Source organism: Perca flavescens, chromosome 15 (genome assembly GCF_004354835.1).
Source record: "Perca flavescens isolate YP-PL-M2 chromosome 15, PFLA_1.0, whole genome shotgun sequence".
NCBI lineage: Eukaryota > Metazoa > Chordata > Actinopteri > Perciformes > Percidae > Perca > Perca flavescens.
In genome coordinates this window covers 6,194,708-6,209,770 of record NC_041345.1, presented here as the reverse complement: position 1 = coordinate 6,209,770, position 15,063 = coordinate 6,194,708, and the positions used below count along the sequence as shown (strand labels likewise).

General features: G+C 41.0%; 2 protein-coding genes across 4 annotated transcripts; one reads left to right on the top strand and one right to left on the bottom strand.

Annotated features, from left to right (window-relative positions):
* Positions 1-3,116: 3,116 nt before the first annotated feature.
* Positions 3,117-4,774, bottom strand: gfer (growth factor, augmenter of liver regeneration (ERV1 homolog, S. cerevisiae)). The gene is made up of 3 exons (XM_028600159.1): positions 4,353-4,774; positions 3,671-3,882; positions 3,117-3,502 (listed from the first exon to the last, which is right to left on the bottom strand). Exons 1-3 carry the CDS (start codon positions 4,563-4,565, stop codon positions 3,340-3,342), a joined length of 588 nt encoding a protein of 195 aa, XP_028455960.1. The 5' UTR covers positions 4,566-4,774; the 3' UTR covers positions 3,117-3,339.
* drg2 (developmentally regulated GTP binding protein 2) lies at positions 4,663-12,788 on the top strand. 3 transcript variants are annotated; one of them, XM_028600158.1, is made up of 14 exons: positions 4,663-4,750; positions 5,072-5,165; positions 6,021-6,181; positions 6,411-6,500; positions 6,580-6,640; positions 7,802-7,892; positions 8,179-8,251; positions 8,554-8,644; positions 9,976-10,073; positions 10,338-10,414; positions 10,533-10,621; positions 10,723-10,781; positions 10,927-10,980; positions 12,415-12,788. In XM_028600158.1, exons 2-14 carry the CDS (start codon positions 5,102-5,104, stop codon positions 12,499-12,501), a joined length of 1,095 nt encoding a protein of 364 aa, XP_028455959.1. In that variant the 5' UTR covers positions 4,663-4,750; positions 5,072-5,101; the 3' UTR covers positions 12,502-12,788. The 3 variants fall into 3 exon arrangements, with proteins under 3 accessions (XP_028455959.1, XP_028455957.1, XP_028455956.1); XM_028600156.1 differs by lacking the exon at positions 4,663-4,750 and adding an exon at positions 4,771-4,873 and having other exon boundaries at positions 5,075-5,165; XM_028600155.1 differs by lacking the exon at positions 4,663-4,750 and adding an exon at positions 4,771-4,873.
* Positions 12,789-15,063: the final 2,275 nt, after the last annotated feature.

The following is a 15,063-nucleotide window of genomic DNA, read 5'->3' as shown; positions in this document are numbered from 1 at the left end:
AATAAGGCCAGTTATTTCATGGATCCAGGGTACTATGCATCCTGATAAAGTTCCCCTGGCCTTTGGAATTAAAATAGCCCCACATCATCACATGCCCTTCACGTACCTAGAGATTGGCATGGGGTATATTCCATAAAATCATCTCTCTATCATCTCTTTATCAGGATACATAAGTTCAGTTGGCATGGTTTTATGTCAGTTAGCCTAATAGCTGGTTTGATTTGCATTGAGAGACGATTTTATGGAAAGTACCCCATGCCAATCTCTAGGTATGGTGAAGAGTATGTGATGATGTGGGGCTATTTTAATTCCAAAGGCCAAGGGAACTTTATCAGGATGCATAGTGTCCTGGATCCATGAAATAACTGGCCTTTCAAAATAAAAATCTGCCTGCCTCTATGGGAATTTAACATAGGGGTGTACTGACTTTCGTTGCCAACGGTTTAGACATTAATGGCTGTGTGTTGATTTATTTTGAGGGGACTGCACATTTACACTGTTATACAAGCTATAAACTTAATACTTTACATTGTAGCAAAGTGTAATTTCTTCAGTGTTGTCCCATTAAAAGATATAATGAAATATTTACTAAAATGTGAGGGGTGTACTCACTTTTGTGAGATACTGTAAATTCAATTGACTTATCCAAGAGGGCCATCTGTTGCAACAAGTCTTCTAAACTATACAGCGATATAGGTCGATAACTATAACTATAACTAACTTCTAACAGTTAATTCCTACCTTAATACCACCAACGGGAGCGTTTCATAAATTAGCGCCCCTGGCGGCGGCAGGAAATACCACCCACAGGAGTGTTTTCAATCCTCATCTAAATTAAAGAGGTTACCTCTTTGTCTAAACCATAACGGTCGCAGTTTTAAACGCAGTTTTAAACACGTTAACGGTGTGAAGCGATCGCAGTTTATTATTATCACGATTATGCACGTGATGCGGAACTTGACGTAGCTCCGTTTGTTCTGTAAAGTAAAAACAACAAAGCACTTTTTACTTTAAATTTTACATTGGACACATATCCCGGTCTCCTGTTTGACCTATCCACCCCCCACAACCTAGCTGCTTATGCAGAATATAGCGCTGTTTTCATACAGTCACTAGAGGGCGCCACCATTATACACTTACTGTAAATATGAGTCGTAATTGCTGCTTGGACAAACGACTTAAGTGGCCGTTTTTCACGGGAGGACGGTCTCATTTTGTCAACTATACATGGCGCGTGCATTGAAATAAAAGTGTGTTAAACCAAATTAACACAAACCAAGCATCAACAGGGGCCAACAGCTCATATTTTGCCCAGGGCTCCCCTGTCGGCTGATCCGGCAATGACAAGAAGTCACAGCTGTAGTACAACATGATCATTTAAAATGTGGAATGTAAACTCCGCTCAGATTTCTAAAATCCCAACATTTCCAGAAAGAAAAAAAAACAGTTAACATGACCAGATACAGCCCTGGAGATGTTTACAGAAGTTAAATAAAGAATTGCACTCCATCTAAATATGATGCACATGAGCCACAAGGACTGTCGGCAACAAACAATATCAAATCAATGTACTTGGTGAATAATCCTCAATCGTTCATTAGCCACAATAGTTGCTAATGAAATATCTGGCATGGATAAAAGTCTCATGATGATGTACTTGTGCCAAATACCACAACAAAGTATAGTCACAAGTTGCTTATCATGGGATATTCGCCAATTACTGCCTCAAAAATGACCTTTTGGCTCAACACCAAACCATCTCAACATGACATTATGAGCATCGGTTGGTAGTAATAAAGTGGTCTTGGCATTGTGGGAACCCAGTGGTATAATTTTCACCATTAGTACTAACATTACATGAATTCTGTTGTGAAAATGGCTGTTATATGTTATAACCCTTGTATTGTCCTTCGTGTCATGGGGACTTGGTTAGTTTATTTACATTTTGTATTAGCCTGTCCAAATGCGTTCGATCGCAGCATGGGTGTCTGGCACCCCATGCCAGTTCACGTGAAATTACATCACAAACACGCAAGGGTCACCGGGGGGGAACCGAAGCTCAACACCAGGCCAATGCCAAAACGTCAAATAAACTGAACGGGTCCCGGGACCCGAAGGACAACACAAGGGATATACAATATCATGCATCCATACATGGCTTACACCACTAGAGGTCAGTGACATCTACTTCAAAAGTGAATATCTCAACAGTTATTAAACACACGTAGTACTGAAAAACAAGTCATTTAAGGATGAATACTGGTTGTGTGTGTATGTGGCAAAAACCCTTTATAGGATCATGATAACAATAACATAACAGTAAAAAAAAACAGCAGCAGCTGAGCATTAGACTTGTTTGAGTGTGTATGTGTGTCCTCTACTGGTTCCTTAAATAAATTCATAACTAGTGTCTATTAATAACAGACAGACTGATCATGTCACATAGCTGAGGTGCTGATATCAAAGGCCCTTGACTAGAGGAGGAAAGCGTTCCAATGGTGCGGCAACTAGGTGTTTTAATTATCCATTACTCTGCTAATGTATTATCTACTTTTTTTGGATTTGTATTATATGAAACATCAAAATGACATATTTCCAGAGCCCAAAGTGAGTCTTATAAAGAGCTTATTGTGTCCAACCAACAGCCAAAAAGCAATTTACAGTGACATAAATTAGAGAAACAAGTAAAAAATAAGTAAATTAGAACTTTTGAGAAGCTTTAATTAACACAATATTTATTTACTTAATTTAATGACAAATGATCAATCATAATTGTAAATAGAAAATGACATAATTACCTATTACAGCACTAAATTAATGCAATAAATTAACACATTTTATTACAGTGAAAAAAACATTCTGTAATCATCATTACATATACACATATATATATATATATATATATATATATATATATATATATATATATATATATATATATATATATATATATATATATATATATATATATATATATATATATATATCCCTAACTTACTGCTTCTACTGTAGCCCTGCTTTAACAGACAAATCAGGGCTACATTGGTCAAAAATATGTTTTCTATTTCACACAAAACTTTCCAATAACCGGAATTAACAAGAGGTTCAGTGAAGCATTTACAATGAGTTTTGTATCTTTAATTTTTTTAACATCAGTTATATCAACTGACCACAGAAGAAGAATTTGAAATGCACCACATGGCCTAGCTCTCTTCACGTAAAGTTTCTCCCCAATAGAGATGTGAGCTCCATTTTGTGGTGTTCCCACTCAAAAGTTTTGAACTCAAACAAAGAATTTCTCCTCTCAGGTCTCAGCTCAGTCCTCGCATCCTCCATCACTCAGTCACAGGAACCATCTTTCCATCCATCTTTCCACCTCTCATCCACACGGGAGCAGTCGAACTCAGGCTTGCCCAGCCGGACGTTGATGTCATTGTGAATATGACAGAACCACTGAGAAAGAGCATGGCGACTCCTGGTGTCCGGCTGATTGGTTTTCAATCTGCGGAGAGGAAATGGTACTTTTAGAAATGGCCTGTGTCTGTCTAATCACATCTTAAAAATGGAAGATCGGTTTGCTTGTGCTGAAACAACAAGCAAGCAAATAAGATGCTACAAGACCTGATATGTGACTTTCAGCCTGCATATTAAATCTAAAAAAAGGTCTGACCTGCCCCTAAGGTCTTCTGCACATTCATCACATGGGAAGAATTTGGAGAAAAGGTTGATGAACTGCCCCATCTCTTGCTGCTGGGTAGAAGATGGTTGATCAGGGTAATACGCTGCCATAGTGTGCAGGAAGGACCAGGTGTTACGCCCCAACTCTCCCCTGTCCAATGGACACTGGGGGTCTTGTGGCTCCACCTCAGCAGCTTGGGTCTCCTGACAGAATCATACAGACACACACACACATACACACAGCGGAGTCAATAAGCTGGCATTTTAAAAAGGCAACAAGCAAGGCAGCCAACTGCATAATGTGGTTCATGTTGATTTGTGGTCATACGCATTCCTCATATATGTCCTACATAAATGGCTATTTGTTTCTTGGAGATCAGGACCAAACAACTTTATAATTGACATTAAATGCCTGGGGACACCTTTCTTTTGCACAGTTGCTCCCAGGGGCCTCTGGCATTACAGGATGAAACCCTAATTTCATAAGCATATGGGACATTGCGTCATGACGTAACAAACTTTCTGCTAAACATCGGCGGAGAACAACACTTCAGCACATTGATATTTTAAAACAATCCAAGCTCTCTTCTGGTAAAGTCAAGCCAAACTGTACTACTGTGAAAGTAATATTTCTACAGATCCTCCAAAAAAATCCCGCCTTGACTTCACGTCACCTGTACAGCAGCTGTCGTCTGTTTCTTCTGGATCTTCATCCATGATTTAAAGTCCGTACAAGCTCTGCATGGCTTCTTTTTCACCCCCCCGGTCTGCTCCTGCTCTTTACCGGAGCTGTCCTCCGGTGGTTTCGCGGCCACTGCAAACGGAAAACCTTCAAACCCGGTCGGGTCGTCGGCAGATGATCCTCTCGGTCCTGTGGGCGCAGCCATGTTCGCTTTCTATATTACCCAATAACTCTGACTGACCTATCCACACACCATCAGGGATGTCCGGCTGTTAAAATGCAGCTACATCTGACTTTTTTTTTTATAATATTTGACTCTATCGTGCGGACATTGTAATGGTCTGGCTCCACAGTTCCCGATTGACGTGAGCGATAATAACAGAAACATGGGTAAACTATTTGCGTTACACTGAGTTTCCTTGTTTCTTCCGGACTTTTTATGGGCACGGAACGAGTTCCGGTTGGTGGTGTCAGTCATCTGTGCATGCCGCGCAGTGTTTCCTCTGTCAAAGTGTAAATGGATAACCTATTACAACATTTTAAACATTTAACGTTACATGTTTTTCATGCGGATACTAATTTAAAGCCCTATGTGTTGATTCGCTGTGTTTAAGTCCCACTGGTTAGCCGGTTAGCCGGGTGTTAGCTAACAAAGCTAACAACTGTGGAGTGACACGTTTCTGTTTTCCGTTATTTTTCTCTCATTGACAGCAGTAGCTGTAGCACACCTGGACCGCAACCATGGGGATCTTGGAGAAAATCGCGGAAATAGAGAGAGAAATCGCCCGGACACAGAAAAACAAAGGTGAGAGAGTGCAGTCGCTGGGCTAAGTGTTAGCTCCACCACGGACGAACTTGTTAGCCGTCTCTCTTTCCTCTATCTCTGTCAGCTGCCAGTGTTGTGTTACTCATTAACCTCACAGAAATTCAAGGAGAATTGACACCGTACGCTTGATTACAGTTATCACCACAAGTAAAAATAGCAATGCCCCCAAAACACGTTATCTCCGAGTAATGGTGAATACGTTCAAATGAATCAAACTAAACTCCAATGAGGTGGTTGTGCTGCTATTACAGGGTTATAGCAGCCTTTATACATTAATGTGGAGTCAGGGCTACTATTGAAGGTCCCATGACATGGTGCTCTTTGGATGCTTTTATATAGACCTTAGTGGTCCCCTAATACTGTATCTGAAGTCTCTTTTATATAGGCCTTAGTGGTCCCCTAATACTGGATCTGAAGTCTCTTTCCCGAAATTCAGCCTTGGTGCAGAATTACAGCCACTAGAGCCAGTCCCACAATGAGCAAGGTGGAGGGTGGGGGGTGGCCTTGACCAACTGCCACTTTTCTCCTTTTGAAAGCCATGATGTCTCTCTCTCATGGGTGGACCAAATTCTCTGGGCAGGCAAAGCAGAGAAAGGGGAGGTAACCTTGCTCCTTATGACCTCATAAGGAGAAGATTTCAGATCGGCCCATCTGAGCTTTCATTTTCTCAAAGGCAGAGCAGGATACCCAGGGCTCGGTTTACACTGGGGGACCATAGGCAGGCTGGGGGAACTCATATTAATGTTAAAAAACCTCATAAAGTGACATTTTCATGCCATGGGACCTTTAATACATCTTGTGTCACAATTGCCTTTTTCTAATTAATTTCTACAGCCACTGAGTACCATCTGGGTTTGCTCAAGGCCAAGCTAGCCAAATACAGAGCTCAGCTCCTGGAGCCCACCAAGTCAGCGGGGGCCAAAGGCGAGGGCTTTGATGTCATGAAATCAGGGGATGCTCGTGTTGCTCTCATCGGTTTCCCCTCCGTGGGTAAGGTACGTCAACGTGGCGGGTAAATGGGTTGTGTTTTCTGGTCTGTATCCGGATAGTCAAAACAAAATGTTCTTTTTAGTTTCACCACCATAAACCACCAGGTCACAAATAAGAGTACTAGAACCAAGCCAACATTGTTGTCACGTTTAAAGGCACGAGAAAGACGAGTGAAACATAATCCAAAGATTCAGCGTGTGCTCGTGTAACTGAATCCTCTGTTGTGTCCTGCAGTCCACCTTCCTTAGTTTGATGACATCAACAGCCAGTGAAGCTGCTTCCTATGAGTTCACCACTCTCACCTGCATACCTGGTGTCATAGAGGTACACACATTCACGCCGCTACACATCTTAAACCTTGTGTAACAATGTGCCATTCACACTGTTATTTGTTGCTCTTCAGTACAAAGGGGCCAACATCCAGTTGCTGGATCTGCCAGGAATCATTGAGGGTGCTGCCCAAGGTATGCATAGGCTTCGTGGTTTAGTATTTTGTTTGCTAAAAAGCCAAATTGAGCAGACGTTGGATGTCTGTTGTATATCTATTTTATTATTATGGAGTTAATTATTAATGAATGATCGTGATGGATTTCAGAGTAATGCTTCTTTAATTTCATAATTTAGATGCTGGCACTCAAGAGTAATGAGAAGAAGAGTGTTAGTGATTGTTATACACTGACCCCTGTTTTCCACCGGGCGTGTCTGCGCTGCGTTCTGGAGGCACGGCGAGCAATCGCGGCCGTCCAAGTGCTTGATATTCCACCATATTCCACGGCGTCCCCGAAGTGTGCGTGAAGCTGCTTGCCGCTCCGCTAAAGATACGCACTAGGTCTATTTTCACGCTACACCCCCCCTATATCGTATATGTCTCATCTACAACACCATGGACGGTGAGAAGTTCATCTTGGAGGTGGAAAAACATAGTACAGTAGTGATCACAAATCCTTTTTATCAGGACAACGCCAGAAAACCAAAGGCATAAACATTTGACTGTTCTGTAAAGTACTTGGAGAGACCATAACATTTGCGAGTCAGGCAGGCATAGTCTCGCTTTGCCAGACCTTTCTCCACAGCGCTGCGGAGGAGGGTCTGGCTAGTCCACACAGCATTAAAACGGGCTCTGGTTTATTGGCATTATTTTAAACCAGTCCCAATTGCCTTGGGCGGCGCTAAGCACCGGACAGAGCTGCGGGGCCGCTGCAAAATAGCCTCGGGAAGGAACTTGTTTTGGTGGAAAATGTATACGTTTAAAAGTAGTTTTAGTCGTGCGACAGAAAACTCAGACTGGACAGGTAGTCTAGCTAGCTGTCTGGATTTACCCTGCAGAGATCTGAGGAGCAGTTAACCATAGTCCTCACAAATCCACCGGAGTTTAGAATTACAACACAAAGAAAGAGGAAGGTAACGGACATCCGACCGAAAAGAGTGAAATCCGGCGGTATTTCCGGCGGCAACCGAGCAATCCCGGAAGTGGAACGTCGTGGATACACTGTAGACTAGGCAGGCAGGGCGCTCCGTGGCATGGGCGCAGGAGGCGCGGAGGATGGAACAAAACCACGGCGCAGCCGGAACGCAGCCCAGACACACCTGGTGAAACATCGGAGTAACTCTTTGACTTTTTATAGGCAAGGGTAGAGGTCGGCAAGTCATTGCTGTTGCCAGGACAGCTGACGTCGTCATCATGATGTTGGATGCCACCAAAGGAGATGTTCAGAGGTGTGTGTGTGTGTGTGTGTGTGTGTGTGTGTGTGTGTGTGTGTGTGTGTGTGTGTGTGTGTGTGTGTGTGTGTGTGTGTGTGTGTGTGTGTGTGTGTGTGTGTGTGTGTGTGTGTGTGTGTGTGTGTGTGTGTGTGTGTGTGTGTGTGTGTGTGTGTGTGTGTGTGTGTGTGTGTGTGCGCGTGTGTGTGTGTGTGTGCCACTCTGTTAGAGTGAGTTTGAGAGGCATATAAGTAATTTTATCAACTAATTCTTGCCTTTAATTTCTTTTTTTTAATCTTTCTAGAGAACTTCTAGAGAAAGAGTTGGAGACGGTGGGCATCAGACTCAACTGCTCGAAACCAAATATTTATTTCAAGGTACAGTACATTTTCTATCATCATCCTCGGCCATGAATGTCAACAACTAAGTTGTTGAAACATCGTTGCAAATAAAATATGTGTCGAGGAAAAAAATTGACTGATGGTTGCAGTAGATAAAGGACACTGTGTATATGTCAATTTCAAATAGCTGTAAAAGTACCATGTTCTGGCATTAATGGACTTTGCTGCTAGCAGAGCAAAAAACAACAACATCCACAGTAGCTTGTCAGCTTCAGAAATGAATGCTGGAATTATAATACTAAACTTTGTAAAAATGTGTGATTTATCTCTCTCTGTAGCCCAAGAAAGGTGGCGGCCTATCCTACAACTCCACAGTTCCTCTCACCCACTGCTCAGAGAAGCTTGTTCAGCTCATCCTTCACGAATACAGTATCCTTAACTCTGCCAGCATCAGAAGTGGCAGCATACAGAAAAAAAGATGATATGATTTGATGTAGAGATGCACCGATTGACCGGCGGGTGACCGGAATTGGCCGATTGTCACGTAATCGGCCGTGACCGGCGACCTGCAGGTCAGTCTGACAATATGCCGATCAAATGCACTCGGGCGCCGCATGATTTACATTGCGCAACATCAGCATCACACGTGCACACGCAGGGTTTCCGCTATATGCATGTAGCAGCGGCGCACTGTCGCTCAATCAGCTGTTTATGAAATGTCATAAACTCGTGATTATACATGGCTCTGCTGAGTCGTCTGCTCTACTGATCTCAGGCTAACAGTCGGCCGCTCTGTCTCCCCTCTGAGGCTGAACAACAACAAAAAAAGAAGAGAGACGCTGTATTAACGTTACTGTTTAAAACGCTTTCCAGGTTAGTGGGGATGCATACCGCTCAAAACCAACATTAAAAAAGTATTAATCTTCCCCCAGCGTTTAGTTTGTTCCTAAACTGTGTGTAAAATGAGCGTTGACGTTAAATTATCTGTTTCAGGTAATGGCACACTAGGGTACCGTCTATTTTCTGGATTGTTCCGAGGTAACCGTCGGTAGCTAACGTTAGCAGATAAGCCTGTTGACAGCAACGGTAGTGTTTGTATATTTATGCACAATGACACATAGAGCAAACTTGCTATAAAAGGAACTACACGCTGTTTTTGGGTAACGTTACTGTTGATGTTCAAACAGGCCTGTGTGTGTGTTTTGAGAAATATATTTATACTGCAAGGCTATATTTATTTTATTTTTATTTGTTATTTATATATTATTTTATTGCCATTACCCATTTTCCCTGTTTTCATACATACAGAAGTTTAGTTTGCTAAATGTATAAAAAAAAAATGTAGTTGGATATTGGATGTGAAAAGAAGGAAATGGTTCTTCCATAACATTGCACTTTACATTCTTCTTCTGTTTACATTTTCACAATTTCCCACACCAGGAGTAATTTATGTAGTTCTATTTTATAGCGATCGATTATCTATTCAAAAAAGGTTCTATGTAAAATTTTCTATTAAAGAAAACATGGAAAATAAATATTTGTATGTGCTGTAAAGTGGTTAGAAAAAATGTAATCGGTATCGGAAGGCCTAACTCAATGAAAAAATTGGAATCGGCCTAGAAAGTTGTAATTGGTGCATCTCTAATGTCTCTTCCTCTTCCCCTTTTCACCTTAGTGCTTTTCAGTCCTCTTGTCATTTCTATGGACTTGTTATAAGTCCCATTAGTATTTGGTGCATTTCTTTAACCCCTTCTCCTCAGAAATCTTTAATGCAGAAGTCCTCTTCAGGGAGGACAGCACACCAGATGAGTTCATCGATGTCATCGTCGGGAACAGAGTTTACATGCCTTGCCTTTATGTATGTCAGTCTCATCAGCTGGGTTGGGTCAAAAGCTCGTACCTCAAAAATGTTAAAGGCTGGGAAGCCAAGTCCGAGGATGTTTTTCTGAAATATTTTAACCCATAGAAACTCATTTGCGAAGTGAAAACAGAATAATCACTATATTTTAAGTTCTGATGTTTTGGCAAATCTCCCATTGTCTGTTTTTTAAATTTTATTTTAGCTTGGGTACATATGTTTGGGGTCTCTTTGTTCTCCTCATAATATTTGTGGTATTCGCAGGTGTACAATAAGGTGGATCAAATCTCCATCGAGGAGGTGAACCGCCTGGCTCACAGACCTAACAGTGTTGTCATCAGGTCAGATATCTCTATGCGTTTGTGCGAATAACAGTCTCGGTTGGATGCTGCCATCTTACTCTTTTTGTATGTGGGAGTTAAACAGCTTCCTGCTTTTCTGTCTACATTTATATTTCAGTTGTGGGATGAAGTTGAACCTGGATTACCTTCTGGAGAGCTTATGGGAATACCTAGCTCTGATTTGCATTTACACTAAGAAAAGAGGAGGTACACACTTTTTTTTTTTTTTTCTTCATTCACTCAGACTGTCACAAGCACATGAATACCTAATAAATTAAATGTGTGTTAATTTCTTCTTTTTCCATCAGAGCGCCCAGACTTTAATGATGCAATCATTATGAGACGAGGAGCATCTGTAGAACACGTGGTAAGTAAAACACACAGGAATTCACACATATACATTTTTTTTTTTGGAACATTGGTACCTGAATAATAACACTAGAGTAAGCAGACCTGCTTTAATCGTATGTGATTTATTTGTAAATATGCTTATTTTGCTTTATCCCCCACAGTGCCATCGAATCCACAGAACCTTAGCCGGCCAGTTCAAATATGCCCTGGTTTGGGTAAGTTTTCAGAGGCAGTGACCTTTTAGAAACTTTAAAAACAAAGTAATTTGACTTTAGTCCCATGAGCTGTCTGAACGAACTTCCTCATGTTCGCCTATTGAGTAACACAAACAAAGACTTTGTTTGTAGTTGTCATGGATAGGTTGTACCTTTTTAATGGTGGCCCTTCTACTATAGGTGTACTGGAACACAAAGCTCATGCAGTTTTGTGGTCACAATACAGTATGTTTTTTTTCAGAATTAAAGAAAAAAGAATGTGCTTTTATTTTGAAAAAAACACCCCAGTAGTTCATGGGTCATAATTATTGCTGTAAAATATGCCTATCAGATAAAAGGTTTCAAAGGGTTCTTAACACAAAGTTAGTACCTTTTTTTTACATTGAAAGTTCAGCGAATTGGGACATTGCCAGAATTCACCACTGAACGTCTTTGCTTAGTTATACCACATGGTAATTCCAGCCACACTACAAAAATTACTAAAACAACTGTACTTCTGTTATAGCATACAAATTAACATTGCAATATTTTTTTTAGTGTGGTGTTGATGTTGCTTTAATCCCAGAATGGGTTGTGAAACAGAAATGTATGGACTCATTCACAGTTGGAAATATAGTTGATATTATATATAGTACTGGGACACAGTGTATGCACACACCGACTGTAAACAATGTTATTGTACTGCGGCATCATTGGATGTCCATACTCACACGCATCATTCACTGCAGTAAAAACAACTGCAGCTCAAAGAATCTTTGGATTAGGTGTGTGCGAGGAAAAGCCACTGACAATATTAAGCACCATATTCAGTGGCCACTCAATTGACCTTCCTAGATTAAAATCACCCTTTGAGCTACAGCTGTGTTTACTGTGCCATGACACATGAGAAGCAGAGTGGAGCGGATGCAGAAGATCTCAAGTTCACTGTGTAGTGCGTAGGGTTGGGCATCGTTTGGATTTTAACTATTCTGATTCCAATTGTGATTCTTCCTTTCGATTCCGGTTCTTATTGATTCTCTATTCCGATTCTTTGAGGGGTGGAGTTGAAATGGGTCACATGCTTATTTCACAAATAAGAGGAACGTTTTATTTTGATTCAATGGTGGCTTGCAGTTTTACCGGGCTTTTTCAACGTAACATAAAGCCACGCTATAGCGCTGCTTACTGTGCTCCATGGCTGCAACACAACAAGTGCCTGGACGCTACGGAAACCAAAACTTGCGCATGTCAAATTTGGAACCCATGATCAGATTTGAAACCAAATCCTCCAAACGATTCCAATAAATAAATTATTCCACTGGAATCGTAATTTTTGAAACGATTCCAAGTAGGAATCGGGTCTCGATGCCCAATCCTAGTACTGATTCATGACATTTGAAACCCAAACAATCAAAAAGAAAAAGGACTGAACTGTGTCGCATGTTGGTCTTCCAGGGAACCAGTACCAAGTACAGCCCTCAGAGGGTCGGCCTAACGCACATCATGGAGCACGAGGATGTCATCCAGATCGTTAAGAAGTAAAACACGGTCCTGATCGGACAGAGGAGCGACGGAGCAGGAGGAGTCCCACTTTTCTCGGAGGAGTTAAAATGGAAAAAAAGACCCACTGTACAGTAGATATACAGCATTGAAAAATGAGCCGCCATTCTTATTTTGTATATTAAAATTAACAATGCATTGAAGAGACAGAGCAGACTTGAGTTGGCTGTGGACAGGAAATGGTATATTTTACCTTTTTGATTATAAGAAGATACATTGATTGAGAGAGAAAACGGAGAGGAAAAGAATAAAGTCCATAAAATGTTTAATCAGTCCCTTTGTTTTTATTTTTTAAGTTTCATCTTTATGTGTTATTGGTATATTTGAACTGTATCTCACCTGGATTGCCTTCAGTCACATGCTCACCTCTAATTCCTGGACATTTTTTTTTAATCCTTTGCAGGAAGCTGCTTTTTGCCTTAGACATATGGACCTCAAACTGTTCATAATAAATAAGTAATCATGAAGTAAAAAGTGATATGAATACGTATACAGTATATAAATTAAAGAATATGTGAAATAAAAAAAAAATCTAACGCTTTCAATTCCTTATGAAATGTTATTTCATCATTCTTATTTTCATAATATGACTGTATTTGTATTGTAGTTCATTTTTATTTTAGATTAGAAATTGGAAAATGTAAATCTGAAAATTTCAAATGTGTAAATCTGCAAAAACACATTTTTTGGTCACTTGGGGGCAGCGGGAACTGACATGAATTGACATCTGGCAGCTAAGGAGCAACATTATTCATATGGAGTCGTGTTTCTGGCCCCCCTGGAGAATGTAAGTCCAATATTCTCTTTTCTTTGAGTTCTGTTTTTGTCTCCACTCACTTCTGAGGGGAATATCTGACTCTTTTTAAGCTCTTTGGCTAACTCCACTATGTTTAACAGCTAGCTAACGTGAAGTTGCTAACTTAAAGCTGTTGGCAGTTTGTTACTAGCTAGCTAGCTAACTTGTTCTTATATACTGTCGATGGTTACTAGGCAGCTAGCTAGCTTAGCTACAGGTTGGTTTTTCAGAACTTGATGCAATGCTATGAGAGCGCTGAGACTGAAGCAGAACAGTAAAGTTGTGGGTTTTAAAACTAAAAAAGATGCTAACGGTTAAAGCTCTGTAGGGCTGAGGGCAGCTGCAGAGAAACTATTCCAACTTTGGCAGATAAATGTGACAACAGCCCTTTAAGTACCAAACTGCACATCCGCCAGTCCGTACATTCAGGACAAACATCCAAGCAAAACACATTTTTTGAGTGGAGGGCGACTTTAATTAAGGCTGCAGAACTCCCCAATATGAAAATAAATTTTCTAAAAATATAACGTTACCTGGAAAGTATATCAAAAACTAACACTTTACTGGAAGGTATCTACACAAGAGTGACATGACACTGCCATGATACATGAACCCTAGCGGACGCAAGTAGACACAAGCGTCACGGGCGATGCGTGAAATGCAATACACCGCCCACACAACAGGGGGGAGCAGAGTTCTCCGCGGGGTTCGGTCGGCAGAGCCTCCACGCCGGTGTTCGGTCGGCAGAAGCAGCGCCAGACATGAGCCAGACCCTCCCAAAGAGCAGCACTAGTCAGGGAGCAGCTGGCTGGCTGACTTCTGTTTATCAGATGCTGGCGTGTTTCCCCACCAGCAGTGTGCTACGATTGGGTAGCACTGACCGAATCATTGATAAAAGGTCGCTTAAACATGGTTTAGCAGGTTTTAAAAATATATAAATACATGTGGGTCTCTCTCCTGCTGTAGGCTACTTCAGCCTCTTGAGGAGGGCACACAGCATAGACTACACACACCACGTTGATACATACCAAAAAATGTGACTCAGTAGTCCTATGTTTGATGAATTTCCTCAGCTAAGTTGATTCAATATTTTTGTGTAATGTACAATACGTGCAGTGTCGCCCCCACCGACAACGCGTAGTATTGTGCTCATCGGCGCGTTGTGTATCAAAAACTTGGACTACACATTTGGCTACGCATTGACGCATAATGGCGGCGTATGCGTACCGATGCGTTGACTCTGTAACGGCCCTAATAGAGCTGGGCAATATATCGGTATACCGATATCGTGATATGAGACTATATATCGTAATATGGCATAAGTTGTCTTTTCCTGGTTTTAAAGGCTGAATTACAGTAAAGTGATGTCATTTTCTGAACATACCAGACTGCCTTTTTCCACTTTATGTGTCATTATATCCACATTACTTATGATTATTTATCAAAATTTCATTGCGTTAATATTTTGTGAAAGCATCAATAGTCAACACTACAATATCGTTGTGGTATCAATATCGAGGTATTTGATTTTCCATATCGCCCAGCCCTAAACCCTAACCCTAACTTGTTATGACAAAAACCAAATGACACTTACTAAAAGAAGCGTTGTGTCATAAACTTTTATGACTTGTTTATGACACGTTCATGACAGTGTCATGTCACTCTAATTTAAAGTGTAACCCAAAAAAAAACATTAAATGCACTGCTTGGCCTCACTGTAAGACCATGTGGTTTGGAGTCCCTCAGAT

Coding starts and splice junctions, on each gene's coding strand:
- drg2 (XM_028600158.1), top strand. CDS start 5,102: ATGGGGATCTTGGAGAAAATCGCGGAAATAGAGAGAGAAATCGCCCGG. Junction 5,166..6,020: donor CCGGACACAGAAAAACAAAG/GTGAGAGAGTGC, acceptor TAATTTCTACAG/CCACTGAGTACCATCTGGGT. Junction 8,252..8,553: donor AACCAAATATTTATTTCAAG/GTACAGTACATT, acceptor CTCTCTCTGTAG/CCCAAGAAAGGTGGCGGCCT.
- gfer (XM_028600159.1), bottom strand. CDS start 4,565: ATGGCTGCGCCCACAGGACCGAGAGGATCATCTGCCGACGACCCGACC. Junction 3,883..4,352: donor AGACGACAGCTGCTGTACAG/GTGACGTGAAGT, acceptor TGATTCTGTCAG/GAGACCCAAGCTGCTGAGGT. Junction 3,503..3,670: donor GCAGAAGACCTTAGGGGCAG/GTCAGACCTTTT, acceptor TCCTCTCCGCAG/ATTGAAAACCAATCAGCCGG.